The sequence below is a fragment of the Numenius arquata genome, chromosome 11 (assembly GCF_964106895.1).
Source record: "Numenius arquata chromosome 11, bNumArq3.hap1.1, whole genome shotgun sequence".
Taxonomy (NCBI): Eukaryota; Metazoa; Chordata; class Aves; order Charadriiformes; family Scolopacidae; genus Numenius; species Numenius arquata.
This window is the reverse complement of record NC_133586.1, coordinates 40,586,398-40,614,388: the sequence shown is the minus strand read 5'-3', so window position 1 is coordinate 40,614,388 and position 27,991 is coordinate 40,586,398. Positions and strand designations below refer to the sequence as shown.

The window sequence follows — 27,991 nt, the reverse complement described above, 5'->3', positions numbered from 1 at the left end:
TGTGGCTGAGGCTCCGGCGGTATAAAGGCGGCCACGCGTTAAGGCTCCGGGCCGGAGAGTACGTGTCTCAGGGGGAGGAGAAGGTGGCGGCGGGGCCGGTGCGGAGCAGCCGAGCGCCGCGGGGAGGGGTGTCAGCTCCAGCGCCTGGGGCATTTTAATCCGATTCCGGCCGGCCCGGATTTTATTGCGAGCGGGTTTTAAAGTGAGTATGAGCGGGATGGCGGCGGAAAAGGGATGGGGGGGGGGGGGGAGGGGCGGGCCCGGACCGGATCAGACCGGCCCGGCGGGGGGAGCCGCCTGGCTGACCCGCGGGCCGCCCTCCTCTCTTGCAGGCGCTTGTTGTCCCTCTCGCCTCTGCGGACAGGGCAGCATGTCCGAAGCGGAGCAGCAGTTGGCGGCCGCCGCCGGCGCCACCCAGAACGGGCACGAAGCGGCCGAGAACGCCGGAGAGCAGCAGGCCGAGACCGGCGGGGCTCCCCCGGCGGCGGCGGGCGCAGCAGCGGCGACGGCGGGAACAGCAGCAGCAGCGGCGGCAGCGGGAGCCGGCCCGGCGGCGGGAACAGCGGGGGCGGCCGCCAGCCAGAACGGAGCCGAAGGCGACCAGATCAACGCCAGCAAGAACGAGGAGGACGCGGGGTAAGCGCCGCGCCTCCCGCGGCGGGCTGAGGCGGGAGCAGGCCGCGCCCCCCCCCCCCCTCCCTTCTTCCCCCGCCATCCCCGGGCGCCATGTGCGGCGGCAAGGCCCCGGCGGCAGCGGAAGCCAGCCGGGGCGGTCGGGCGGGCCGTTCCCCGCTGCGGCCCGCGGGGGAGGGCGGCGGGCGGCCCCGGAGCGGAGGGATCGGCGGGCGGTGAGGCGGCGGGGCCCGCAGCGGCAGCGCGTCCTTTGTTCTGGAGCTGCCTTTTGTTGGCGCCATGTGGTGGCGGGGGGAGGGGCGGGCAACGGGTTTGTTGCCGTCTCACGCTGTAAAATGGAAGGGGATTTACCTCGGCTGGCTTCGCCTCCCGCGTTTTTCCTCATCCTTCCCCCCTTTCTAAGGAAAGGAGCGGGTGGAAGGAGTTGTTTTCTGTCGGGGGGGGGGGCTGGGCTGGTTCAAACTTTGTGGGGATCGTATGAGCCATTGCTGCCAGCGTCGGTGTAAATGCGAACACGTTTTGTGTAACGCATCTTAAAAAGAAAATATAAAAATAATCCTAGCTTTAGAAGCTAGTCGGGGTAAGCGAAGTATTTTTAGAGGGGGTAAAAGGAAGAACGGCGTGATTGAGATGATGTGCGGTGTGTTTAAAGCAGTAAGAGCGATTTTGGTGTACTTCTTCGCAGCATTGTCGGAAAACAGCTTATCTCTTCCGAGTGATTTCTGGAGGAGTCAGTGTAGTTTCGCTGTGTTTTGGTAGTGGCATCCTTGTGTACAAAACAGTCATTTTTTTTTTCCTATCGTAGTTGGTCTGTTGATAAATACAAGTGCTTGACTTAAAAATTACCTGCCTGTTTCTCAAGCAGGTCTTTGTTATTCAAGCTGCTCCGTGTATTTAAATGGAACTCCCTTTGTTAGCCCCGAACCAGAGGGTCAGGTCCCTCAAGTTGAACAGGGAGCTGAAGTGTCGTGTTTTTAGATTTTGGCTGTAAGGGAAGGAATAAAACTTACACAAGTTTCCTATAAGCTATGGCCGGACGTACCTTTTGCAGACACTAGAAGGATTAAGAACCAGGCCTTTTAGTTGTGTGCGAATTTTCTTTTTACTTTTTTTAGTATTTTGCCTGAAAGGTGGGTGATACTCTTTCCCTTTCTCGCATAGGAGGTGACAAGTTTCAATCCTAAATCTGTGTTAAATGAAACTTCTAAGAAAAACAGTTATTTAGAGGGATTGACTTATGTGGAAAACTAAGCGCTGTGCTAAAACAAGAGCTGTCCAAAGCAAAGTTCAGGATGCTGACGTTAAGAGTATTCTGTTAAGAGCTGAAACATGCCTTGATTTAGCTGCATTGATACATTCAGGAGGAAACGAAGAGACTAGGAATTTGGCCTTAATTTCAAAGGCTCTCTATTGTGTTACTGAGATATCTGTAGGTATCAATCATTCCAGTTACAAAACAAAGGACTGTAAATTACAAAGCGTAGTATCCGCTGCTGTGGTAAGAGGTGAATTTAGCATGCGGCAATATCTGTGTGTGCACCACAGCCCCAACCTGATGGCATAGAGTGGCTAAAGCTGCCTCCAGACAAATTCCTGTCATCCCCCAAACATTGAATTTCTCTTCATCATTCTGTAAGTCAATGATGACAGGGGATGCTGTGGAAAACCGCTGTCAGACTGTACAGATTGTAGCAGTCCTGTTTGGTCAAGTAAGCTGTTGTGATGAGAAGGAATCCATCAAGTTACCTTTCTGTCATCTGTTGTTGAAGGGCTTAGTACAACTTCGTAAGGCTTTTTCTGTAAGGCTCTATTGCAATGGCTGCGGGAAGCACACAGACTTTACTTGAATCCTTGGTAGTTAAGAGTACACAGCTTGATCTGAAAAAAATAGGGGTTTAGCCTACAAAAGATACGGTTTATCCAGTTTAAGGAAAAAAAAAACACAGCACCTATAGTTTCTTTTTCCTCATGTTGCCTTTTGAACATAAATGGATGCTAGTTTTAGCAAATCAAAGTTACACATAAACACAAAAAGCCAATTGCATTTAAACATAGTCTAGTTTCTAAAGTGCTGCTGGCTTGTAGTGCCAAATCTAGGTTGCTCTAAACAGAGTAATGATAAATTTAACTGCTTTAGTGTATAGTTAGATAAAAAGGCTCGAATGCTTTTAAAAGCTTAGTTTGTTACCTTGGAAACTCTGAAAATAGAAAATACAGCCATGTTATTAATGTTTTAATTCGAAGAGAGGCATTTGAAACGTGCCTTATTGACTGATCTCAGTTTTGCTTGTTAGCTTCACTTCTGTATTTCGCTTTATGAGGATTTAGTTCTTTGAGAGACTTCAGAGAATATTTTGTGTGGGAAAATGGGTAGGAAATACTGTATTTGCCTTTCATGAAAGAAATTAAAGACTAAGTGGAGATACTTCTGAAGTACTGATGAAGATAGAACTAGATTCAGTAACTAAACAGGAAGAAATGCACAACATAGTAGTTGAGGCAGGTCCAAAGTCCCATCTGTTGTATGTGACTGTTCTTGGAGGTTATAGATACCTAGTTTAAATTTTGCAGATCCTTTTTAGGACTAAAATTTTTACAGCTGTTTATCCAAATCCTAAAAGATCTCAAGTGCTTTGCTTTTGATGCCTTACTCTATCCTGAATGCTTTCAAAGCAGTAGGAATGATCCTAGGTTCTTTTGAAAAACTGAACTGGCAGTACTTTATAATCAATACTGCTTTGTTGCAAATAACAGAATATTGTTGAAAGAACATAAATTACTGGCAAGGGTATTTTAGGCCATTTTCTTCTAGCCTGTAATACTTCAGGGTGCATTGTGTCATTCCCTCAAAAAGAGGGGGGAGAAACCCACCCTTGTGCACACCTGTAGTATTGCTAGATTTTGACAAGATGCAAAAGTGTTTTAACTTTGAACAATTGGTCCCATTTCTGACAATGCTGCTGAGAGGTGTACCACTATGAGCATCTTGCTGCATGTGTTTTTCTGTGGTACTTCCTGTATCTAAATAGCTCTTTATCTCTTTGGAATTTCAGGAAGATGTTTGTTGGTGGCCTCAGTTGGGATACAAGCAAAAAAGACTTGAAAGATTACTTCACCAAATTTGGTGAGGTAACTGACTGTACGATAAAGATGGACCCTAACACAGGAAGATCCAGAGGCTTTGGATTTATTCTCTTCAAAGAGCCTGGGAGTGTTGAAAAGGTGAATTTAAACTTCATATTTCAGATTCTTGACTTCTAGGGGAAACTTTTCAGCTTGAGTTAATCCTATCAAACTATCTTTCAGGTTCTGGAACAGAAAGAACACAGGCTAGATGGACGACTAATTGACCCCAAGAAGGCCATGGCAATGAAAAAGGATCCAGTGAAGAAAATATTTGTTGGTGGACTAAACCCAGAAGCCACAGAAGAGAAAATCAGGGAATACTTTGGAGAGTTTGGAGAGGTGTGTAGTGTTATCTTAGTAAACACTAAAACAGTTGCTGTTTAGTTTAATAACTTGTAAGTTGCAAATTAAATTACCTTCAGATGTATCAAGCCTTCTCTAACTGATCCAGAGGCTTGCCATCTTGAGAGCAAGAAAGGCACACATTGCACTAGCTGCTTCCATTGCTACTTAGATACCCTTGCCTTTAACTCAGATCATTTTATCTGATGTTAAAATTGTTTTTAGGAGTTGTAAAATTGAAATCTCTGGTCTGAAAGCCAGTGTTAGTATAGAAAGAATATTGCAACTTCGATGTTGCATAATATGCATAAGTGGGAAACTTTGTTTTACTTTCCCAAGTGCTGTGCATTTAAATGTTCTGCTAAAATACAAGTCTAAAATGGTATTTCATGTCTTCAGATTGAAGCAATTGAACTTCCAATGGATCCAAAGACCAACAAAAGGAGGGGCTTTGTGTTCATCACTTTCAAGGAAGAGGATCCAGTGAAGAAGGTTCTGGAGAAGAAATTCCATAACGTCAGTGGAAGCAAGGTAGAAACTTTGACTCGTAAATTTTTGTCGAAGTTATTAAGTATAATCCACTACACCTACAATCTGAAAATTATTTTGTAGACCCGTGATTTCAAGGTACTCAAATTACAATAAGGACAGCTTGCAATTTACCACAAGGTTGTGGGGTTTTTTTTTTCCCATAAGTTCAGTTGCAGAGGCTACTGAGGTTCTTTGCCAATATTTGTGGCTTTAATACTTGCTATGTTCTAGGGGCTTTTGTATGTGAAGTATCTAATTGCATTCATTAAATACATGTGGAAAAAGTGGCTTATTTATGTATCAGTCTAGCAATATAAGCCATTTCAACAGATAAATACCTATTTTCAGCATAGAGCACTTGGATAAATTCAAGGCTTACAGCCACTAACTTCCTAAGCAGCTGGCTGAAGCTGGCTCTGATGTGGGGGCAGCCTCTGGTGGCTTCTCTCAGAAGCCCCCCCTCTGCAGCCCTCTCTGCTGCCAAAATCTTGTCACGTAAACCAAATACAAGGATCCAGAGAGTAAATGTCTGCTTATGGCAACTGGTACCTGGTCAGCTGATCCTGTGAACTACTGTAAAAGCAGTGTGAGGTGCTCTAACAGCTGACACTACTCATCTGTGGGAACAGCTAATAGAGACTCATGTGTTCAGCTAATGAGGACTGGAGGCAAATGACGTGTGCTGGCTGGAGGTGTTCCTTTTCTCTTGCTCCATGGCCAGCGTTGACCATGTGCAAACTTCAAAGCCCTATTAGATCCAGTCATAGTGTCTGGCACAGTGATTTAGACTACATTTAGTTTAGGACTGGTCTTGGCAGCACAGAATAAGCTTCTGTGCAAACCTAATATGCTGGTAGTTGTCAAGACACTGTAGTCAGTGATAAAGTTTGTTTTTAGGAGAGATGAATGCTTATGTGCAAAGGAAGCTGAGAAATAGTATCTGTGTATCGTAACTATGGCTTGTTTTTGTGTCACAGCGATAATAAAAAGAGCAGGTTACCTTAAAGCTCCTGTGTGAAGAATTCCAAGCCAGGCTTGCTCAGGTGCTGCTATTACAGGGAGTTGTTCCTTTTGCAGCAGCAGCAGCTTTCATCTCAGATTGCACAGATTCAGGAACTAGGAAGCTGGCTGACAGCTTGAACTGCAACTTGGGAACCTGTCTTGGAAATATCAATTCTGGTTGTTTTTAGCTGTTCTTAGTTATTTGATAAGTAATGATTTCAAGTGTTGGTAAGTGTACTTCACAGTCCAACACAGATGCTCAGTGTATAGGGTGTACAAAGGCTACCAGGAAAACTCGTTCTGGTGCGTTTCTCAAAGCCTTGTTCATTCAGTGCAGCTCAGGTGAAGAGGTCCAACAGCAACAGCCGTGTCATAGAGGTTGTGCCAGAACAGAGGGCAGCCTTGTGGCTCCTATAGGAGCGGTGGCCATGCTGAGGTGGCCTCGGCATCTCTTCCATGGGGGAGCTGATAGCAGAGAATAGGCAGTATTAAAATACTTTGAAAGCAGTGGCCTGCTTTCAGTGGCCAATAGTGACTTACCTTTGTCCAGGTGGCACAATAAATCAGATGTTTCTGGACATGCATTAATTCTGGTCAATGATGGAGCGCAGCACGTATTACCTCCTTTGCCTCCAGAGTAACCTCTGGCTTTCCTAGGTGATTAGGGTGGGTGCTGCTGCTGTAAGGCACTATACACACTCTTCCTTGTTCTTTTATTTTCAGTGCGAGATTAAAGTAGCACAGCCAAAAGAAGTATACCAGCAGCAACAGTTCAGTAGTGGTGGAGGAAGAGGTAGCTATGGAGGAAGAGGCAGAGGTGGAAGAGGCGGCGGTAAGTACTACATGCACTACTTTAGTATGGACACATTCTAAGTAAGTTGTGTGTACTAAAATGGGATTTTGTGGATGGTTTTCCCTTCTATAGCTCAAAGTCAAAATTGGAATCAAGGTTATGGCAATTACTGGAACCAGGGTTATGGGAATCAAGGATACGGCTATCAGCAAGGTTATGGTGGCTATGGAGGCTATGATTATTCAGGATATGGGTATTATGGATATGGACCAGGCTATGATTACAGTAAGTAAAGAGAACTGTATTGGGTATAAGCAAGCGTAACTAATTAGCAGTTTAATGCATTTGTTCTCTTGTTCATAGGTCAAGGCAGTGCAAATTATGGGAAGACACCAAGACGTGGTGGTCATCAGAATAACTACAAGCCATATTGATCAAACTTATTCAGGTATGCAGTGGCATGGTCTCTTTTGGAAAATGACTGCATAGGTTTTGTATACAATGCTGTAGATGGATATTTCAGTTCTGTACCAAATTTAACTTTACAATAAATTTCTATGGCCTGTTAAATGTGCATCTTACTTGGAAGAGCTCCCTGGAAATGTTTTACATGTTTAATACTTACAGATAACTAGTTGTCTAGACAGTGTGGTGTGTAAATTTCAGCCTTGCTGAAGATATTAATTAATGATTTTATTAATAGGTTAAACTGAAACTGATTTTGAGGGTCTGCTTAAAGCTGCAGCTCTGCATCTAGGGACTGCCTCTTGGAGTTAACTATGGACTCTGCATTACTCCAGTTGTACAGAATGAGATGCATCTTAGGGAACCAGTGTCACTTTCCACCTTTTTATTTTGTATTGTTTTTGTGTCATACATTTCCTGTAATGGAAGTGTTAATTTTACTGTACTTTTTGGTACCTTTTTGGAATCTAATGTATTGTAAGGTATTTTACATGTGTTCTGATTCACCATGACATGGATATTGAAGCTATCCTAGCTTTTGAAATAAAAAAGGCGTAATCTAGTGTCTTGTGCCATTCTTCAGCTTATGTATTAGTAAAATGCCAGTATACTGTTCCCAGAACTTAGTTCATGGCAGTACCTTGATAGATGAAGAGTTGTGCTTAAATGTTTTTAATCTTAAAACTAGAAGGTTGTATTGGTAGTTGTGCTCACTTGCAGTTAAGCGGCAGCTAAGAACTGCAGTCACTTCTGCCTGGAGGTTATGGAGGACTCGGGCAGAAAGCCCCGGCTGGTGTGGAGGCTGTGCTGGTGGCTCATGTTGTAGACAAGCACAGAGGCTCAGCATAATAATGATGTTGGTGTCTGCGTTTTAGGGCTCTGCTAGGAGAGGCCAGAGGCACAGGTTTCAGGTAGGACTTGGGAGTCTAGACAGCATGGCAGGAGGGAGCCAAGAGGTGTGTGAGAAGCTGGCTGCACTGCCTGCATGTTTCACTGTTTTGAATCTGAGACTTTTCGAAAAGTTCTTGAAAGACGGGTTAGACATTAAATTACTGATGCAAAGTCTGAATTCTTGCAGCCTTTTTGTGTATTAAAAAAAAAGGCTAAAGAAATTCCACTAATGTTGTGGGAGGAAAAACAACAAAGCTGCCTCTAAAGAGGCAGCTCTTTCTCTAGAGATGACCAGCTAGAAATATGCTCTCCTTTTTTGACTGGCCTACTACTATTTTAAGGCAGTAACTGCCATACGATTTGCCTGTCTTGCTGCAGAACAGTCACATTTTCAGATTTATTAATAAGTAGCAAGTGCTGCGGCACAGAAGTAAACTTCTAATCTTTGTTGCAATAATAATTTTTGATTTTCACTTTCCCTCTAAAGCTAAACCCTGACAATTTTTTTTCTTCCAATAAATTCTATTTGAACAAATGGGAACCAAAAGTGGAATCAAACCAAGTAACTAAGGCAAGATGTAAACAGATGTTAGTAGTGACCTTCTCAGTTTTTTTAACAAGGAGTGCAGCTATCCCTGCAGGGACTATAATATGCTGCTCCCTGCTGGCTGTCCTTGGAAAGAAAAACTTGCTGTAAAGTTTAAAGTCTGTAGGGCTTTTTTTGGGTTAAGTGGAAATCCTGAGTATAAAAAGTTGAATCAGATTTTAAATCTGATAGTTTTAAAATTTCCAGTCTTTACAGCTGGAATGTGCAACCTGATGCCCAACTTACTTGCGAATAAAAAAAATATTGCAGACCACTGAAACAAATGAGTACAGTATTTTAAAGTATTACTGTCTCAAGATTTAAAACTGAAATGCTTTATTGCATACTTTTTTGCTTGCTTTCTTATGAAAAAAGGGGTAGCAGAGTATTTTTCTAACAAAGAGTTTGCCTTCCAACAGGGAATTTGCAGAGTATCAGGACCATACTGCTGCAGTACTTGTGGCTGGTGTATTGTTTGTTAGCTGGCTGTTATGTTGGTGTTTTTTGGAAGTAGGTTCACTTCCTTGACAAGTGATGTGGCCTTAAGCAGAAATTGAGGATACTGGTACTTAAATGCAGAGCTGGCTTTGCCTTTCTCCTTTGCATGAAGAGTCTGTGATACAAAGAACATATAATTGTCTGGTGAAAGTAAGGGCTTGTACGTGAGGCTGTAGCTTATGGCTGTAATGTACTCTCAATTTGCTAATCCTACTTGGATATGTCCTGAGGACAGACTATTTCTTAAGAACTGGTTTGGGAGCCGTGGCCCTCAGCTGTCTGTTCCTCGTGCATTTGATGTTACAAATTTGGGACTGAAGTTTTTGACTTGATCCGGTCGCTGAGACCATTTGTTGAACATAGGGCTACTGGGGACCTTGTTAAGAAGCTGGATACTGAAACTGGTCAGAGGAGCCTGGGAAGGATTGGGTGTACTGGCAACTAGAATGGCATTTGCATAGGTAGCAGCAGATACTAAAAAAAAAAAAAAAACCCACCAAAAAACCAAAACCCCGTTGGCTCATCTGAAGTTTTAAAATGTCATAACCTGAAAAAGCACGAATTTAGAAAATGTAGTTTATAGTAGCTACTAGAAATATATTCCTTTATAATCAAGTTTAGATAAGCTGTTTTAAATAAAAGCCAATTCCACACTTCTGCCAGAGTTGAAACATGCTCTTGTAAAATTTATTTCTCCTAAAGTTTTTACTAATAACAAGATAACTGAAAGTAACAAAATCTAAGGTAACTTATCTGGTCTAAGACATGCTAGGATGAAGATTAAATGTGCATTATTATAGTAGAATAATGTTTCTTAGTAGTAGATCTTGAACGTTGTTTGAAACCTATGGAAAGAAAATAATGTTATGGTTTTTTGTAAAAGCATCATTAAAAGGAATTACTTCATTGCCTCATTTTCGCTTACATTATATGTAAGTGTCCTACTAATACTGTACTTAAGAGGCTTTTTGCATTCTTGGTTTCCTGTAGAAAATAAAGGCATTTTTCTTGCTTAGTTTAGATTGTGGACAAGCAGATTGAGTCATTAGGCCTCTAAGTTCAACTGGCACTGTTGAGTAATCTTTCTGTTCTCAAGAAAAAGTAGTATAAACAGCTGTATGTCTTTCTATTAACTTGCTAAATAAAATATTAACACATTTTTCTTGTGCCTGCTATACTAATATTGCACTGAACTAAAAGCATGTTTCTCCTTAGCTCAGGGCCATAGTGCTGTGAATCTAGGATGGTGGTTGAGGCCGCCAATGATTACATTAATTACAATGATTACATTAGGTGCATTCCTATCCAGGTACTTAAGAGTGTTTCTGGGCACTTGGTTAAAACACACTTGGTTGTCTTTTAGTCAGAGTAGATTGAAGAAGTACTGACTGTACACCAAAGGGTGTTGTTAATCTAAGGTGTTAACTGTAAGTGTACACTGTGCTCATAAGCATGTGGCAAAATGAGTTGCAGCTAGATGTTCTATATGTTCTTGGTAAGCAAGCTATAGAGGCACTTCGGTAGACAGCAAGGTTTGCAAGGCCTGGAAGACTTAACAGGACTCAGTCTTGATAATGCCCACAAACTTCTGAGTATGGGGGTAAATTGATGCTTAAGCATGAGGTAACAGCCATGAACCTGAAATGATCCTATGAAGTAGTCAAAAATGCTCAAGAGAACATTTGACTTCAAAATACTATTGCCTTCTGTTAAGTAAAATAGGAGCGAGAACATTTGACTTCAAAATACTATTGCCTTCTGTTAAGTAAAATAGGAGCTATAGTAGTAACAGTACTGTTTATAGCTCTTCATAAAGCTATTAGCATAAGTGGAGGTTCCCAAATTGTGACATGCAGAATGTACAGTGCTCCTGCCCTTAAGGGCAGTTAAGGGGAGACTTGCTGAGAAAGTTATGCAGCTGCAATGACTTCTGCGTGGAGACTTAATGCACTGAGCAGCTAACATAAAAACTATGTTTTTGTCTTGTTGCGCGTGTCATCTGCCTGCCAAGGGTTAAACCTTTCCTCTTACAGCTTCCTGGAGAAGCACAGTATGCTCTAGTGGTAGGCATTTCTGGGACATGTTGGACTTAGCTTGCAAACGAGTACACGGAGCCATAGTAGAAGTGTCAGACTCCGATAGGAGGTAGCTATGAATGCCAGATGTACGCAAGTCTGGTCCGTGTTTCAGTCTAGCCAGAAATTCCTACTTTGAAGTAAAATCATCTCTGAGGAAACTTGGTTCGGCTAGCTTTTAAACAGTAAAGGGTGAATATAAATAAATACCTGCTTAGGTAGAACAAGTGCATGTTTTCTCTTGGTTCAGACATTCTTTTTCCATATCTGGAGAGAGAAAAAGTAACAGTTTTGCAAACTCATGACTTTGAGACAAGTTTTTGGACTAACTTGGTTAATACTGAGCATGCAGAAGTTGTATAAAAAGCTAAAGTGGCAAATGCACACAGATTATGGCTGTCAAGAATGAAATTTGGACAGCTTTTACCAGTCCCCCTTGTTCAGATAGGTAAACACTTCAACCTCTGTCAAAGCAAAGCTATTTTAAAAGGCATATGCATCTGTGGAGTAAATAGTTTGGTTAGAGAACTTCAAAACAGAATAATTTAGGAGGGAAGGCTAAACTTGCACTGACTAAGACTAATTTTTGTGTGTGCTCAGCATCTATCGTCTTGGCTCCATCAGGTTCGGTGGTGACCTTAAGGCAGTCCAACAGCCACCCCCTCTAAGTCTGCTTTGATCTGTGTTACCTGTTAGGAGTTTGTCAATTGTGTCCACAACAAATTTTGCATCCTCCTTGTTGAAGCACATTGGGGGCTTGAATTTAAGCACATTTCTTCCTGGCCCATCTGTGCTCAGTAGAATATATTCTTCCTTAAGCCTGGAAAGAGCAATTAACAAAGACTTAGGTTTACCTTTGCATGTATGTAGTTCAGAAAAACTGACAGCATCAGCACAGAGGCTGCCCAGACAATGCCTTTCTGCACTGACTGGTTTCTTTTTTCTGCCAGTTGGCTATATTTTAACAACTATTGAGTGGCAGGGTTACTTTGTAATTGTGTGCTTGCCTCACACATGGAGAACCTAGGCCATTAATGCACCTTGTTATTAGATGCTCCGCTTCTGCTGTGGCCGGGGTCCTTTCTGCTTGATCCTTGATTAAGTCCACTCCAATGAATAAGCCAGAACCCCTTTAAAAGAAATAAAACCAGTCAGTCTGTGTCAGAAGAAGGAACTGCAAGTGAACTAAGTATCTGAGAAAGGTTTTTGTGAGACCAGACCTTTACAGCATGAGAATTGCTGATGTTTGTTAGGCAGTAATAGAAAAAGTATTGCTGTTGTGAAGAAATGTGGTAATGGAGTACAGACTTTTATCTGCAGCACAGGACATTATGTTAAACGTACTTTCCATCCAGTTCATTAATTCTGTTCTTCGTGCACTTGAAGTAAGAGTTCAAACAGAAAAGAATTTTAGCAACTAATAAATCAGTAAAGCAGTACTGGCCTAGGATGGCAAAGTATATCAGACTTCTGGTAAGCTCAAGCCAGTGTACAGCAGGCTGTTGATTTTTGCTGAAAACACAGATTTGATGAATTTAAAACCACATCAGTTGGATTGAGTTATTCATGACTGACTGAACCAACCAAAAAGCAGCTGACATTGTAAATAAATAGGGCACTGATACCTGACATCTCCAATGATGGGGTGCTTGATTTTCTGCTCCTTGAGTAGCTTCATCAAGAAGTTTCCTACTTCTGTGGCGTGAGCCTGAAGGTGTTCCTTTTCAATCACATCTAACACAGCCAATCCAATTGCACACGAAACGGGGTTTCCTCCAAACTGAGTTCAGGAAAGGAGCATGCATAGCCATGGAAAGGGAAGAAAGAGGCAATCTTGTCACTGAACACGTAGCCTCAATGACATAATGAGCATACTGCCATTTCTATTAGATAGAGCCAGTAAAAAGAAAGATACATACTAGAAAAACACAAATAATATAAACAGTAACTGTATGGGTGATAAAAGATTAATAAAAAACACTGCATGATTATCTAGTTTTAATAATACTTAGAGTCTGGTAGAGAAGGAGAGCTCGGGCAGCTTTTTACTTACTGTATTAAAATATTCCACTCCTGTGGCTGCAAATGCTTCTGCAATTTCTTTTGTTGTTGCTACACAGGCAAGAGGGTGCCCATTTCCTATTGGTTTCCCCATAGTGACAATGTCGGGTACAAAATCTTCTCCCTGAAGCTGGAATGCCCAAAAGCGCTTGCCAACCCTGCCAAAGCCAACTTGAATTTCATCAGCAATAAATACACCTCCTGCCTTGCGCACATGCCTGTAACGTAACAGATTTTATTGTCTCTTAGGAGGAAAGAGAACATAATGTTTACTGTTTAAGAACATGCAGAAAGCATTACTTAGCAAAATTCCAGGAAACACTCGAATAGGCCTATATTCCATATCACATATTTAAAAATAGGTCTTTGCCATACAAAGTTTACATTCTAACATGAAGGCACAGGCCATTTCCTGCCTATCAAGCTATATGCTACAGCAAGCAGAGAAATTCTTTATCGGCTGTATTTAGTAAATATGTTAAATGCAAAAAGTTAAGATAATGAAAGATCACTTACTCTGCAACCTTCTGGAAATAGCCTGCTGGGGGAATGATTTGACCACCCACACTTGGCAGAGATTCAGCAAAAAATGCAGCAATCTGAAACACGTGTAGCATGTAATGTTTCGAACCCAATACAGAAAGTTGTGGAAACCATGTTAACAATTAACAAGCTCTTTGTCATTAGATGGTTCTTGTGTGATTATGCGATCTTTGCTTTTTGGCAAGTTCATTCCACTTAGCTCAGTCATGCTGAGTGGCGTTGCCAGTCAGCCATGCTCATTTCTAAGGCAAGACAAATGGGTAAGGGAATCACTTTTTACCTTTCTGCCTCTCTTATGTGCTTGCTCAATAATATTTTTCACTTCATTAGCATAGGCTGTTACTGAATCTTCGTGGTCTTCTCTATAAAGTCCTCTGTACGTGTCTGGAACAGGAGCCTATGCAAGGGAACAGTATCCTATATTCAGTATATCATAAATAAGACTTCATTAAATTTACAAGTAGTTGATAGTTTCAGGGTGAAGTACATACCACGTGGACCCATTCCTTTTGTCCTTCTAGATTTCTGAATTTATATGGGCTTATGTCAATCAAGGATGTCAGATGTCCATGGTAAGCACTTAAAAAACAATTAGCAGAACTAAACAGTGATTTCCTCAATATTAAAGAGTTCTTTAATTACTGAAGCTAAAGAGTAGCTAGGCTCTGTCACTTGGTGGGAACACAGTCACTTAAGCTGAGAACAGCTCTGTGGTTTCTATCAGTCAGTTCAGTAGTATTTGGAGGGGTGTTTTTTCTTGTTCACCTTGACTCTAAGGGATGCAGAGGGACAGTGCTCCTTGTCACTGGTTTACCTGGGCCACTGACTAGGACCAGAGCAGTGTAAGTCCTGAGCAGTATTACAAGATTGCAGAGCAACTGGAAGGGATATGTCTGGCCTGCTTCGGAATAACCTCCCAACAATGGAGCTTCCAGTCTCTCTGGGCATCCCATTCTAATTTTTGACTACCTTTCATGGTAAAAGTTTTTTCCCTGTGTCTCATCAGAATTCCTCAGATTCCAACTTATGTCTGTTGTCTTTTCCTGTCACCACACGTCTTCAGGCCTGGCTCCATCTTTTCTGCTCCTTCCCCTTAGTTGTAGTTGCATTAAGATCTCCCTCTAGCTGTCTCTTACGAACATCAAATTTAAATCCAATTTTCTTTAACTCTACATCCTGTGGCTCCCAACCCATTAAGGCAGACCACTGCTGGCCTCCTTCCAGTATGGTAACGTCTGTCGTATACTGGAGAGCCCAATCTGGACACAGTTCTCTGGGCTGCTCTCAAAAGTACTGTACAGAGAGAAAAATGACTTCCCTCCACTTCCTGGTTACAGCCTTTCTATTACAACGGGGTTTCAGAAATGCTCCGACCACAGACCAAAACTGAGCCTTGCTCCCCCCAGTAGATAAAACTACCAGTATACTTACTGGTCTAAAACTACGACATCTTCATGTTTCGTGTACTGCCGTGCCAGTCTTAGGGCAAGATCGTTAGCTTCAGATCTACAGCAGAAAAACTTGATAAGTGTTTCATTGGGGGTGTCTGAGTTTTGAAATTCTGACCTCCCTTGCAATGCAATTTGTGTTCGCAGAGAACAGACACAACTCAATGCACAGTGCCAACGGATCCCTCTTGAAATCTGGAGTATAGAGACTACTTTTGAAGCAGTTCCTTTTTTCTTCTTCTTTATACACCCTCCTCCAAGCAGAAATACGCTTTTTTTACATGTATTTTGAGAATATAAGTAATTCCAAGTTCAGAAGACAAGTCATAAAAACTAATACAGTAATATTTACTGTATTATATATTATTACATATTTCATAATCCAAGGCCTTAGAATTAAACCCATTTTTAAGTAAAGTGCTAGTGTAGCTTCCCAACAGAGTTTGCTAAACATGAACTTCAGAGTCATAGAAGTCCTAAAACAGACCACAATTTCTTCAAAAACCCCAAACCATGTTTTTTGTCAATATATAGTCATTCACACCAGATCACGCGATGGCTGCTGCTAAGGAAGTATTATACTTGGCTGCATGTAACTGGTGAAAACACAGCACCGATTATAATACACCCAGCTTACCCAGAATTCAAAAAATAGAAGATGCATAACTTCTCGGGTAGCGTTTTTGAAAGTCTCTCTGCATAATCGACCAGGTTGTCGTGAAGATAACGAGAATTTGTATTTAACAGTTGATTTTGTTCGTGGGCGGCTTTCACTATATCAGGGTGACAATGTCCAACTGGAAGGGAGTGGAGAGAGTGGTTTGAGAGTTCTTCCGTATTACGCACGGTGGGCATTCACATACTAACTTTTAACACTTATATTTCTCTAATAGTACAGAGCTGTTATCACTGATGATCGTATTTCATCAGTGGGACATTAACGATACTGTCAGCAGAAGAGAATGTCGATAAACCTTCTAGGCTTTCTCTGAAAACTTTCTTTTTCCCCCCTCAAAAATTGGGAAGCCGCCGGCTACTGTACTTTAAAGTTTGTAGTTAATACTGGCAATTAATAGTGTCTGATTTGGTGTTTGGATTTAGACATTTAAATAATTCAGGGATTTGGGAATGTGCAGGGAAGCTTTACCGTCAAAGAATTATGAAGCCTGCTGAGGGTGTCAGTGACAGCAGTGACCGGTTAAGAGAGATCTCAAATACGCTTAAGAAAACAGCAGGTACTTCAAAATACACAAACAAGGCACCTCTCAGCAGTGGTCCTGCCACTGTGCCCTTAATAAGTTTTACAAACACAACAAAATATCAAGCTGTTGGCTAGTTTTAGAGTTAGGTCCTTTACTTGAGCTGTCATGGAAAAAAAAAAATCTCTTAAGTTTTAGACAAGTCTGTTTCTAGGAAGACAGAACAGGAAACACGTCTGGAAAGCCCGTTCGTGCACACAGAAACTCAAACGTGAACTGTAATTTCCCAAACTACGGGCTCCGGAGAGGTTTTCTCCACTTTGCCAATTAAACAGCCCCTGCTCCCAAACACCATGCAAAAGAGGCAGAAAGTACTGATTGATTGTTCCTTGTTCTGCTTACAAAAAACCACCACGGTATGAAATAACATGTCTTTTAACTTACCGTGAGCGACGTTATTTATGCAGTCAAGGTATTGTCTTCCCTCCTCATCATACATATACTGGCCTTTGGCCTTTACGATCTTCACCGGGTCGTGAGAGAAAAACAGCTTGCAAGAAGAGCTGTGGCAAGGACCAGAAAGCAAAATAAATCTTAACGAATCCTAAAAGTCACAAGAGTTTATTTATTCTGCTGGGAATATTTTCAGTTAATCAAGAGGCAGATGTTTCCCCAGTTTGCCGGCACGTGCCGACGTCCTCCTTTGGGCCCCTAAAACAAAGCCTGGGAGGGGGAAGAGAGCAGCCCTTGTGCTCTGACAAAATAGTTAAGGTTTGTTAGACTTAAAGAAAAAAAAAACAAAACCAAAAATCCTTCTCTAGGAATTAACCACAGCACACAGGCAGGATTTACCTCTGTAGTTTGATCCAATCTTTACAGTTCCGTACTATCTATCCGCTCTTCTCTGCCCTTCCTGGTCTTGAAACCCTCCTTGGTGTCTTTCTCTTACCTTGTGATTGTTTTTATTACATTCTTGCTGAGACGTGGATTTTCCAGGCAGCACGGTGCGGGTGACTCTTATGTCCGTACAGCGCTTCCCGAACCTTAGCTGAAACCTTGAGGGGATTTTATGAGGCTGGATCTACTTAAGTGCGTTTGTTTTATTTCACTTTTTTTTAAGTAAATTGCCAAACGAGTTAAAATTAAAGCACATGTCTGCCTAAGTAGGAGTTGCGGAGATTTGACTCTGAAGGGTGATGCCAAACCGTCACGCTTCATTTAGTAAAAGATTGCTTAAACAAAAATACAATAATTTGACCATAAACACAAAGTTATTGTCAAATGAACAACAAAAAAAAAAAAAGAGAAAATGAGGAACTGTTTCACTCTCCCTCTCCTAGAGGAATCCTGTAGTGTCCGTGTGAGCTGGCAGTGGCACGGTGAAGCAGCCAGGTTTTTTGTTAGCTTACCCTGAGCGTTCAACAGCGCTCACGGAGCCCGGGGCTTTATTCCCAGGGACTCGTAAAAAGAATAAATACACCAAAATACACCACATTTCAGATTTAATTACAATTCTAATTCCAGCTTTTACTTTCAGCCCAAATTTCTAGGTTCGTAAAATATTTACAGATTAACGTAGCCTGGATTTTTGGATAGATATAAAGTACAACGCGAAAGCAATTCCAACAGTTGGATTAACACGTAGAGTTCTGCTGCCCTTCCTGGTAGCGACCTACGGAAGTCAGGATTTTTTAGGTCAGTTGAAACCACTCAAATAATGGGAAGTTTGGAACCGAGTCTCCTGTTGATTCTACCAGCCTGGGCAGACGTGTGTTGTTAATTCTGTCGCGTTTCTTGGTGTCAGAAATAAGTTTTCTGAGAGATGGGCGATAATCCCTGGGTCAGCCAGAGCCTCTGCCTGGCCCAGCACCTCTGCCGGGCTCTCGGCTGCGACGGAAAACGCTTTTATGACCGGTTTAAAGTTTAAACGGAGGTGATAGGTCTCGTACGGGTTTTATACTTTAGTTTCGTAACCCCCTCCTTGGAAAATGCTAATTACTGTTAATTACACCAGTAAAATGAATCTTTGCACGCGAACGGCGCCGATTTCCCCGCGATGTTGTTAGTTTAAACCTAAAATCCTGGCGAAGGAGCTGCGGGGGGGGGGGAAGGGAAGGCGGTGGCTGCAGCTCCGGGGCCACAACTCGCCGCTGCCGACGTGCGGCGGCCCGATGGGGCCGGGCAGCCCGGTCGTAGCGCTCCACTCGCCCCGGTGGCCGGCGGTTGCTTTCCCTTCCCTCCTCTTCCCTCCCCGTCCCTTACCCGATGCGCTGCCGCCGCAGGGCCAGGGTCTCCCCCCGGGAGCGCTCCGCCGCCCTCATGGCCGCGGTCGCCGCCTCGGGCCGGGCCGGGGAGGGGCCGCCGCCCACGCAGGGGCCGGGCCCGCCCCGCCCTCTGGCGCCCCCTGGTGGAGCGCGCTGACCCCGCGGCACCGAACGCGCGGCTGCGGGAAAACCGGCTTTCTTGGGGATTTGGGAGAAGCTGTATCTGCTCCGGCGGCACGGCCACCCCCGCGCCTCCCTCATCCGACAGCCCGGCCCCTGCCCTCCCAAACACTGAGTTCACAGGGGGCGGGACAGTAACTCACCGGTGCCTTGGGCTCCTCCGGCTGTCAGGCTGGACTCCTCTGGACTCCTCGCTCACAGCATCAGGGGTGGTGACTTCATCCCCGAGGTCCCGCAGCATCCACCAGGGTCCTGCAAGGCTGTGGCAGCTCACGTGGAAGCTGTACCCCCTGGTGTTAGTGGTGGCGGTGGAGGCATTGGGCCCCACATCCCATTCCGTTACCAGGTGGAACAACATGTTCTTGAGGGCTCTTCAGGATCACTATTACAGCTCTATCATAACGCTCTCCCTTCTGAAATACTTACAAGGAAGTTTCTTTTACATATACTTACATACTTGAAATACTCAGAAGGAAGTTTGTTTTACAGTTGGAAATAATTTGAGGTGGTAGCCAAGGGGTTACAGCTACTAATTGTTCAACACGTACTTTACTATTTAAGCAAAAGTACAAACCAAACCATTTCTTATTGTTGCATTCTTGTGTTTGGTCGGTGACAGAGAGGTAGACCTGAGTGACAATACTCAAAAGCCAGCCCTAGGATAGGCAATAGTTAGGATTAAAAGAGGAAATGTTATCGTCAGATTAGAACAGTCATTCCTCCGTTCCTGTTTGATTGGAATTACTTAAGGAAAAACAGGAAGATAATCAGAAAGGATGGGTTGAGTCCTCTGCCACTGCAGATGTTGTATTCCATAACCGAGTTCATGAACTCATCAAGCTTCATTCTAAAAAATGCCAAATTTTTTCTTCCTTCCGAGTACACATTCACATTCTTTTAACTGACAACATCTGCTAAGAAGACGCTAGAAAACGTAGCAGACCCTTTTAAAACTACACGCTTGGCAGACTTTGCTGACTAGATAGAGCCACCAATAATTATCTCTAGTGGCAGTTACCTGATAAACACAGGAGCAATTTAAATTTTGCGTAATATGGAAAATCCAAAACTGAATTGCTATGCACTTAAAAGCTAGATTGAATTTAGGAAGTCAGACTCGGTTGTTGCATAAAAGTCAGGTTTTAAATAACAAAAGACAGTGGAGAAAAAGTTAATAATGGCCGTTAATCTTTATTTGAACTCTTGTCTGGTTAAGATATTTAGTAGCTATTTATAATAACAACCTGAACATTTACAATTTGGAAAGTTTATTCTTGGCTACAAATGCAGAGTTCATTATACATATTCACACAACTGTAAAAGCAATCTGTACAGAGAGACCATTTTTTAAAATCCAGTCTTTGCTTTTATTACACAAAGCACAAGAAAAAAATCTTTTTGGAGGTCTCATGCTAATGTACTGTCCATTACAGCTTTAAACTAGAAATACATGATGCAGTACTAATAATAGCATTTTAACATGTTAAAACAATGGATAAGAAATACTGTTATTAATGCCTTCATTTTTAAAGTAGTTGTTCCCCAAAGAGATGAGTAAATAGAATACTTCTCATGGCACATACATGATTAAAAATCACAAAGAGTTTGCAAATAGAGATTTTAAGTACGTTTTCTGTATTTTTAATGTCTATATATATTTCTTTTTAAAAGGTGATACATTTTATAGAGATTTAGTCAGCTTTGTATAAAATACCATGTAAATACATTCAAAACCAAACCAATTTTTGCAAGGTGTCCAAACTGCACACCCCAACGAATGGCCCTTTCTCCTCTGAACAGCCCCCCTGGAGCGATGCAGCCCCTCACAGAAATGAGGGATGCTTGGATAACATGGGAGAGGATTAAGCCCTATCAGCATAATTTCAAAACAAATATGGACAGATAAAGCACACATTGCATGTATTTTTCTGAACTGTTTACAAATTCAGTGAGATATAGATTTTAAATGCCAGCAGGTGCAGGTTCTCAGGTTATGTTGTTTCAGAAACGCCAGCCCACGTGCCAGTTGGAAAATATTTCCATATCCAAAGTAATTCAGTGCAACAGAGCAGGTGGCTTTCAGTTCTGACTTCTGACTGTGGTATTTTTCAACATTTATGATATGGGATATTTTTGATTTTTTTTTTTTTAAGATACCAGAAAAAAGAACCCCAAATAGTAGAGCAGAAAGTCTCTACATTATGAAATTGTCTGTGAAACTGCACTCCATGAGCCTAACCAGCAAACACAGCAGGGCTCCAGCTCTCACTCTAGCTGATGGCAATTTACTACCCCTTCTGCTTAATTTAGGAATTCAGTGGGTAACGTGGGTGCTTTTGCTTTGCAAAACCAGGTCCCAATGTTTTTTATGTAATTGCAGAAACGGCAGTTCAATATGCACCCACCTTCACTTAATAACATCACGCCAAATGCACTTTTCAAACTCAAGCACACAATGCAGCGCTTAACGCCATGTAAAAAAGCAGCAAGTGGCCTTAGTGTCACTTACGGATACTTGGGACATCTCCATTTTAAGTTTTTGTTCCTTAATATCTACATTATATAAGAAACCACACACAGACACACAAACGAGCTGACTGTTCCATCAAACCGCGCAACCATGAGGCAACTTCTACCAGAACTTAGCGAACAGGGATCGATTGTTGTCCTAAGACGTAGGAAAACCGCAAACGTTAATAATGTATTCCTTATTCCACTCTGCTGTCAATAATGCCACTTCTTACGCATTGAAAACTCATGTTTCCCAGCTTTCCTGTGGTTTTCCCCCAGGCTCTCTCCAGCAGTATAGAGCCACACAATCTATTAAGCCCTTCTTCCATTCATTTCTAACTGACAGGTTTTCGGCACTTAAACTTGAGCTGCAGATGACACAATAGTTGGCCACCCCTTTTGTTGTGCCATCTAATGGTACACAAGCGTATGGAAAAGTTCCAGCAGTTCACCTGGGGACGCGAAATAAATGACTAGAAGTAATTTTTAGCTTACAAATGCAAATAATAATCAAGAAAAACAAAGGTTAGGAAATAGATTTTTTACTCACTGGTTTGCTTCGGTCTGCGACAGATTCCCCAAAATGGAGCTGTGAAATATTTCAAACTGTACTAATTATGGTCAGGTTCACAATTAAAAGGCAGGTGACTCCAGTAAATGACAGTCAGACTGGGCTAACTGGAGTGACCAGATGGTTTGGGTTTTGGTGTCACTATTGCAAAAGGGTCCAAGAAATATTCTTCCATAAATGCTGTCCTGAAGGATGCCAAGGTCAGTGGCTGCCTTGGCATGCTAAACTGTCTTAGGCCTCTTCAGATCTATCCAAACATTTCACCTTTCACTTGAAAAATCTCCCTGGTTAAACAGCTGGAAGGCTGGCTGTGCCACTGAGCGCGTCAGGAGCCACTTAACTTAGGAGCTTCAAATGAAATAAAGCAGTACCGAGGTTTTATTCCATCCTTGGGCGCTGCCAGCTCTGCTAGTGCAGGTTGGAACCAGTCTCACCGATCTGCATTCAGCCAGATACCTCCAGGATTTATCCAGGATAAGTTGTTTGGGACATGTAAATTTTTTTTCGTTTTGATAATTTCTTCTTCTTAATAGTTTTGCATATCTTAAATACAAATCTGTTGTCTGTACAGAATACAGTTCAAAGTTTCCTTGCTCTAAAATTTAAAAATGGAAACTTGGCAGGTAACCTACAACAGATAGATTTTATTTGTGTAACACCTTAAATTATCTGGGCAGCAAATGCTCAGCAAGAAGCTTACTCCAAAAGAAGTGAGACTATGATCATATTTTCCAAGAAGGAAATACCAGATTTGGAAAAAAGGTTTAACATTTCTACCTATATGCTCTCATTTTACAAATATCTATTCAAACCCTATAGTTATGCAGAAAGTGTGCTGTCAACTAAGGGACAGTGTCATGGCATAAAATTTACGTAAATTTTGTTTCTCTGGATTAAAAAAAGATCTCCCCTAGAGGGCAGCATTAAATCAGTGTTCAGTGACCGGGAAGCCTAAGCTCTAATACTCCTTTACAATACATCCTACATTTACAGGCTAACAAGGCACAGTTACATTGACCAAGGATGGTTATTTACCATTATGATAAAGCTAGAAATATAATCTTAATAGTTTAATGAAGCCATGCATTACAGATGTGTGAGTTCTTTAATTCTGGCCCAAGAGTCCACGATATTTGGCTGATTGCAAACCCATGTGCTACCTGTACAAATCCACGTGGGGGGAAGGGAAAGAAAGCAGCTAAACTAGAACACAGGCTTTCTGGTGTGAAAGCCTTGGTCATCGCAAACGTGCTTCCCGGGCAGTGGGTTACTCTAATAATCTTAAAACCACAGGTAATCCCCCATGGATTACTTTTCATCAGTGCCAGGATGAAACTGCTGAAACCTCCCACGGGTTTCACCGCTTTGCTTAAGGATTTTAGCTAACTGAATTTATGAAGTTACAGAAGGCAGAAGCTCACCTAAATATTTAATCTACTGGTTTCCTAAAAAGAAAACACATCAGAAAATTCCTTACCGTTAGAAGAAACATTCTTGTTTTTAAATACGCAGGAAAAGAAATCAATATGGAAATAAATTCATCACCATTATATATACAGGAAGGGTTAGAAGCAGTGGATACAAGAAAGGCAACATCCCCCATGAGAAAAAAAACAAAGCATGGGGCAATTTTTTCTAAAAAAAACTAAAATCCCAGTGCATTGAGGCTTGGAAACGGTTTCAGTTTGGAGTCAGACTGGGTTTTCTCTGCCACCTGTTTCATAACCCAGCAAAATATTCCTGAACTCACTGGCCAAGCTGGTTTCATCTGCCAAACTCTTTAATTAATCTCACCTGCCCCTGTCAGCACAGGCCAAATCACGGGGTTCCCACTCCAGCGAGGGGCCCCCTGAGCTGCCAGCCCCCTTTCACATGCACTTACAGACAGGGGGGTTATTTGGCCACGTTCCCCCCAAAGCTTTAGGGAGCGCTCCCCATCCTTACAGCGGGGTGCAGCATCACGAGCACCCGGTGCCAGCTCCAGCCATGGTCACCTAATGCAGGTGCCACGTCTTGGGGCATGGTGGCCCTGCCTGCAGAGACTTGGGGCTGCAACACATTTTAGGGATTTCAAGTGAGTTCTTGTGCCCTTTGGACTCAGTTTGGGAACTTTGCTTCCAAAATGGATGCGGTGTGTTAGAGAGAGGATGTTGGTAATAACTGGAATGATGATCAATAGCAACAATTTTAAATAGAAAAAAGCCTTAAAGGCAGCCGGTTCTCCTCTGCTCCTGGGGAGAAGGCAGACGTGGTTATCTTAATATAATGGAAATCACCACGCTTTCCTGGGGGGTTAAATTAGACTATGGAATTTTGTTTTGTAAATTGGAAAACAAAGATAAAACATATATTTGGCTGGGCTTCAGACTCCCCCAAGACCAGTGTGTTATCCAGAATATCTATTGATGAATCCATGAAGCCAACGTACTTAGTATTTCAGTGATCGAGATGAATCAATTGCTGGGTCTCAGTCTGACCTTCATTTCTTAAGCATTAGCAACTTCCCTGTCAATCGTCTTTATTGCTACTGACATCTAGCGGTAACCTTCAGCTGCGTTTCTGAATTCCTGTAAAACAATCTTACATTCTCTCAAACCAGAAAAAGAGAGCGCGGTTTCCTGGGGGGACGGGGGGAACGCAGGAGGCTTTGTGAGAGGCTGAGATAATGACTGAGTTTAGAGCGAGACCGCCAGTACTACCTACTAGTAGAATTTATCTTTGTGAGCTATTTGCAAACTCAAAAGTATTCAAAAAAGACCCACATAAACATTTTCATACGGAAGGAGAAAATAATCAACTGATCTGGCATGAATTTGCTGAGCAAAGCACATCTTTTTTTTTTTAACTCTTCCCACTAAGACCATGACTGCTCTGAAACAATTTAGCATTGAACAACCTATTCTTGGGAACACGTGTGTGTGGAAAGCACACGGAAGTCTGAACGGATTTCCTCTTAGACGCCGTGCAATCGATATAAAACCCAAGAGTTCCTCTGATACAGCTGATGAGGAACAACGAGTTCAGAATAAAGCCATGTCCGCTGAGGACCAGGAAGGTCTTCGCAGCCGCGTACGGTACCCCGGGGTTGGTACCTCCTTCTGCTCCCAGGAGCTCCGCTCCGGTGATGGAATGGGTTGGTAGATGTCCCACCAGCAGATCCTCGGCGATCTGAAGTGGCCATAGGCACAGGATCCGTACCTGCCAGCGTTTCTAATGGAAATGCCAGCGGCGGAAGCGTGGAGAAGGTCCTGCAGACGGGCTGCCGCGCTCCACGCGCCCAGTAAGTCACCCCTCCTGGACACACCAGCCTTGCTGCAGGTGCGTAGATGGATCTCCTTGCTATGTGCTGGTCTCCCTGTGTTCAGGATGCAGAACAAAGCGATGCAGAGAGGGCTTTTCCCTGGGAATTTTCAAGATGATGACTGAAGCGTTTGGCGTCTGAGGCGGTAGCGCCGATGGGTGTGGATACCAGCCGCCGTCCTGGGCTGGGAAGATAATTCTACCCTTCCTCCTTGTCTGGCACGGAAATGCCGCGAGCTGTGCCTCAGGGACGGGGAGGAAAAACCACAGAGAAGAGGTTTCGTAGGTTCAAAAAGAACTCTTTTCCTTCGTTACGAGCGAGTGTGTTGGGTTCTGTGGCAGCAGAGGCTCTGTGCTGGGAGGGGGACGGCTGCCTGCAGGGCGGTTAGAGCAATAGGTAAAGCACTGTTCTGGTATTCTGTATCAATGTTTTGCAGGCCTGGCAGTGGTCACAGTTGATGCCTACAAGCACTGGATATTCCACAAGTTGAAGACGGAATACTGACTTGTTTACCTGAAGATAATAGGACTTCGGGGGTATTTCCTCAGAGAAAAATATAAATTTTAATATAATTTCATAAGCTTTGGAGGTTAGCTTGTCTTGTAGCTTCAGTGATATCAAACTTCTTCAAGTAGGAGCTAGATAGAAAGCTGTTTAGTTTTTGCCAGCGTATGTAAAACAAGACTTTTCTATCTGCATTGTAGATTGTTTGTGGACACTTCCAGATTCTTGTGCTTTCTGCAGTCATTCTGAGGACTGAACTCTCATTGATACCGATAGAGGTTCCATGAACAGGACACGTGCAGGAATTTTGAGTGTAGAAGCCCACGGTGTGGTTTGGAGTAGTGAAGTGCTTTTAGTTTGGAGATGACTGGGGGAGACGGGAAGAGCAACTGTACATTAAGGGAACAGATCTTCTTCCCGGTCACGTCAATGAGAGATTTGCCTTCAACCTTCCACAGAAGAAGATTTTTAGCTTTAATTTGGGACAATGAAAGGGGTTTTCAAAAGCACTAAAAGCCAGTGGGAGCTTGTTCAGCTGCTCCTCATGCCTTTAAAAACCCCTACACCAAAAGTGGTAGCTAACAACATGAAATGGAAGTAAATAAAATGCATTTTCATTGCTGTTTTGAGTTACATAATTGTTGTTTCTTGATTTGTTAGTTGATCTGAATTTACACTGATGTAATCTATACGGTGACCAAGAAAACGGTCAGTAACTGGTAAAGATGCAAAGCGTAGCCACAAAGCAGGCCATGGGTAGGTGTAGACCTGAAGCAGCCAACAGCGACAGGTGACAAAAGTTCACTGCCTACAGCTGTAAGTCTTTTGTGTGAACATCTACCATGCCAGATGGTCATTCCAGCATTTACCAGCAGGTAACAAACGCTCCCAGCTGGATAAGGATAAGCTCAAGGACAACTAGGACCCAGCCCCAGATCAGCACTCACAGACATCAGTTGAACATCACCCGACCTGTGTGGAGCACTACACGCGTTCCTCCTGTTCTTCAGAACATTGGGGCCAGAACTACCTTAGCGCCAGGTCAGCTTGTGCAGGGCAGGTTGTCCCTGGTCAGTCACATCCCTCCCTTGAGTCCTCTCTGGCAGTAGCTGCCCTAAGAAACCCAGTGGAACAAGGATCTAACAGAGGGTTCAGATCTACTCAGTCAACAAAAATGACTCCCTTCAGTATTCTCCCAAGATCAAGGCCACAGAGCCCTTACATCATCTGGTTTGATACCATGGTCAGGCTCTTCATTTCAGTTAAGACGACTCCACAGAGCCTAGCAACTTGTACTGGGCTGAAATAGTTCCTCCAGAAATGATCTGTTAAGTCAAAACGGCGTTAAAGTGCTGGGAATTACATCACTGGTCTGGTTAGGATTAACCAGTCTCACCATTAAAAATCCATGGCTTACTTTGTTTGATTTTGTGTAGCTTCAGCTTCCACACGTTGGATGGATATTTGTACATCTTTCTCTGTTCACTTTAAAAACTTGTTAATATAAAGCATCTCCTCCCTGTAAAGGAATCTGATTTTCTCTTGATCTTCATTGTAAGCTGAACAGACTCAGCTGTAAGCCATTTTCTTCGTCCCTGAATTAATTTTTTATGGCCTTTTACTGCACAATCTCTGTTAAAATTTTTTCAACATCTTTAAAAACGAACAGTGGAATAGTTTGCAAATTTTTTAATTGATCTCACTTAATGCCATATGCAGGTATCAAAATTGTAATCTTCCTTTTATTCGTTACCCTGCTCTGCATGGGATGTGCCCGAGATGAGATAATTTAAAGAAAGAGACTGAAAAAGGGGAGAGAAGGAAGAGGACAGGAGGAGTGTGCAGAGTTACGAAGTTTACAGTTAAAACCCACATAAGCCAAGAAAAAAATCAAACGCAAATGAACCCTACAAACCAAGACAATTAAATACTCCAAACTCCCAAGGTTTGGGAACCCCAGCCAGCAACATTGTGTGCTCTGTTGTTTAAGGAAAGGCTTCAGCAGAGCCCTCCCCATCCGGCAGCTCGACACGGGAAATATTTACTAGGGTTTTTGTGTTTCCAATTTTGCAGTGGAGGTTTCTTGGGGAATTTGGGTTCCGCAGTAACAAAGCGCCTGCACATCTTCAGCCACAGACCCCAGAGCAGGACCCAGAGGTGCTTCCTCTTGGGAAGAAATAAAAAAAAAAAAAAAGAAAAAGCTTTTCTTGATAGTAGTGGAAATAACCACAGGTAGTCAAGGGTGTTCTGTTTCGCCAAAGAATTGCTCTTCCCATCCCATCAACAGCAGGGAGCGATGAATGGAGCTTGGCTTTGTTTCCTCTGCGAGTTGCAAGTCTTTCTGCTGTTTGCCCAGATGTTACACGGCGGCTTCTCTCCTTCCTAGGGCTGCAGCCTTTTTTTCTTCTTTGTTTTCAGCCAGGTTTTTTCACCCTTTTAACGTGCACGTGCAATGCAAGTACAGAGG

The 27,991-nt window shown here is 42.8% G+C and overlaps 2 protein-coding genes across 7 annotated transcripts; one reads left to right on the top strand and one right to left on the bottom strand.

The window, feature by feature from the left end:
- The first annotated feature begins 7 nt into the window (after positions 1 to 7).
- HNRNPAB (heterogeneous nuclear ribonucleoprotein A/B) lies at positions 8 to 27,690 on the top strand. 6 transcript variants are annotated; one of them, XM_074156380.1, is made up of 10 exons: positions 49 to 202; positions 333 to 407; positions 498 to 636; positions 3,687 to 3,855; positions 3,940 to 4,098; positions 4,501 to 4,632; positions 6,358 to 6,466; positions 6,560 to 6,712; positions 6,791 to 6,875; positions 25,457 to 27,690. In XM_074156380.1, the coding sequence occupies exons 2-9, from the start codon at positions 371 to 373 to the stop codon at positions 6,859 to 6,861; spliced, it is 969 nt and encodes a 322-aa protein (XP_074012481.1). In that variant the 5' UTR covers positions 49 to 202; positions 333 to 370; the 3' UTR covers positions 6,862 to 6,875; positions 25,457 to 27,690. The 6 variants fall into 6 exon arrangements, with proteins under 6 accessions (XP_074012485.1, XP_074012481.1, XP_074012482.1 ...); XM_074156378.1 differs by having other exon boundaries at positions 50 to 202; positions 333 to 636; XM_074156379.1 differs by lacking the exon at positions 25,457 to 27,690 and having other exon boundaries at positions 50 to 202; positions 6,791 to 7,453.
- Positions 9,527 to 18,536, bottom strand: LOC141469956 (5-phosphohydroxy-L-lysine phospho-lyase-like). Its single transcript, XM_074155807.1, has 13 exons — positions 18,456 to 18,536; positions 16,638 to 16,756; positions 15,632 to 15,791; positions 14,978 to 15,052; positions 14,038 to 14,125; positions 13,827 to 13,943; positions 13,520 to 13,602; positions 12,996 to 13,221; positions 12,568 to 12,722; positions 11,983 to 12,072; positions 11,632 to 11,762; positions 11,153 to 11,209; positions 9,527 to 9,712 (listed from the first exon to the last, which is right to left on the bottom strand). The coding sequence occupies exons 1-12, from the start codon at positions 18,512 to 18,514 to the stop codon at positions 11,157 to 11,159; spliced, it is 1,356 nt and encodes a 451-aa protein (XP_074011908.1). The 5' UTR covers positions 18,515 to 18,536; the 3' UTR covers positions 9,527 to 9,712; positions 11,153 to 11,156.
- Positions 27,691 to 27,991: the final 301 nt, after the last annotated feature.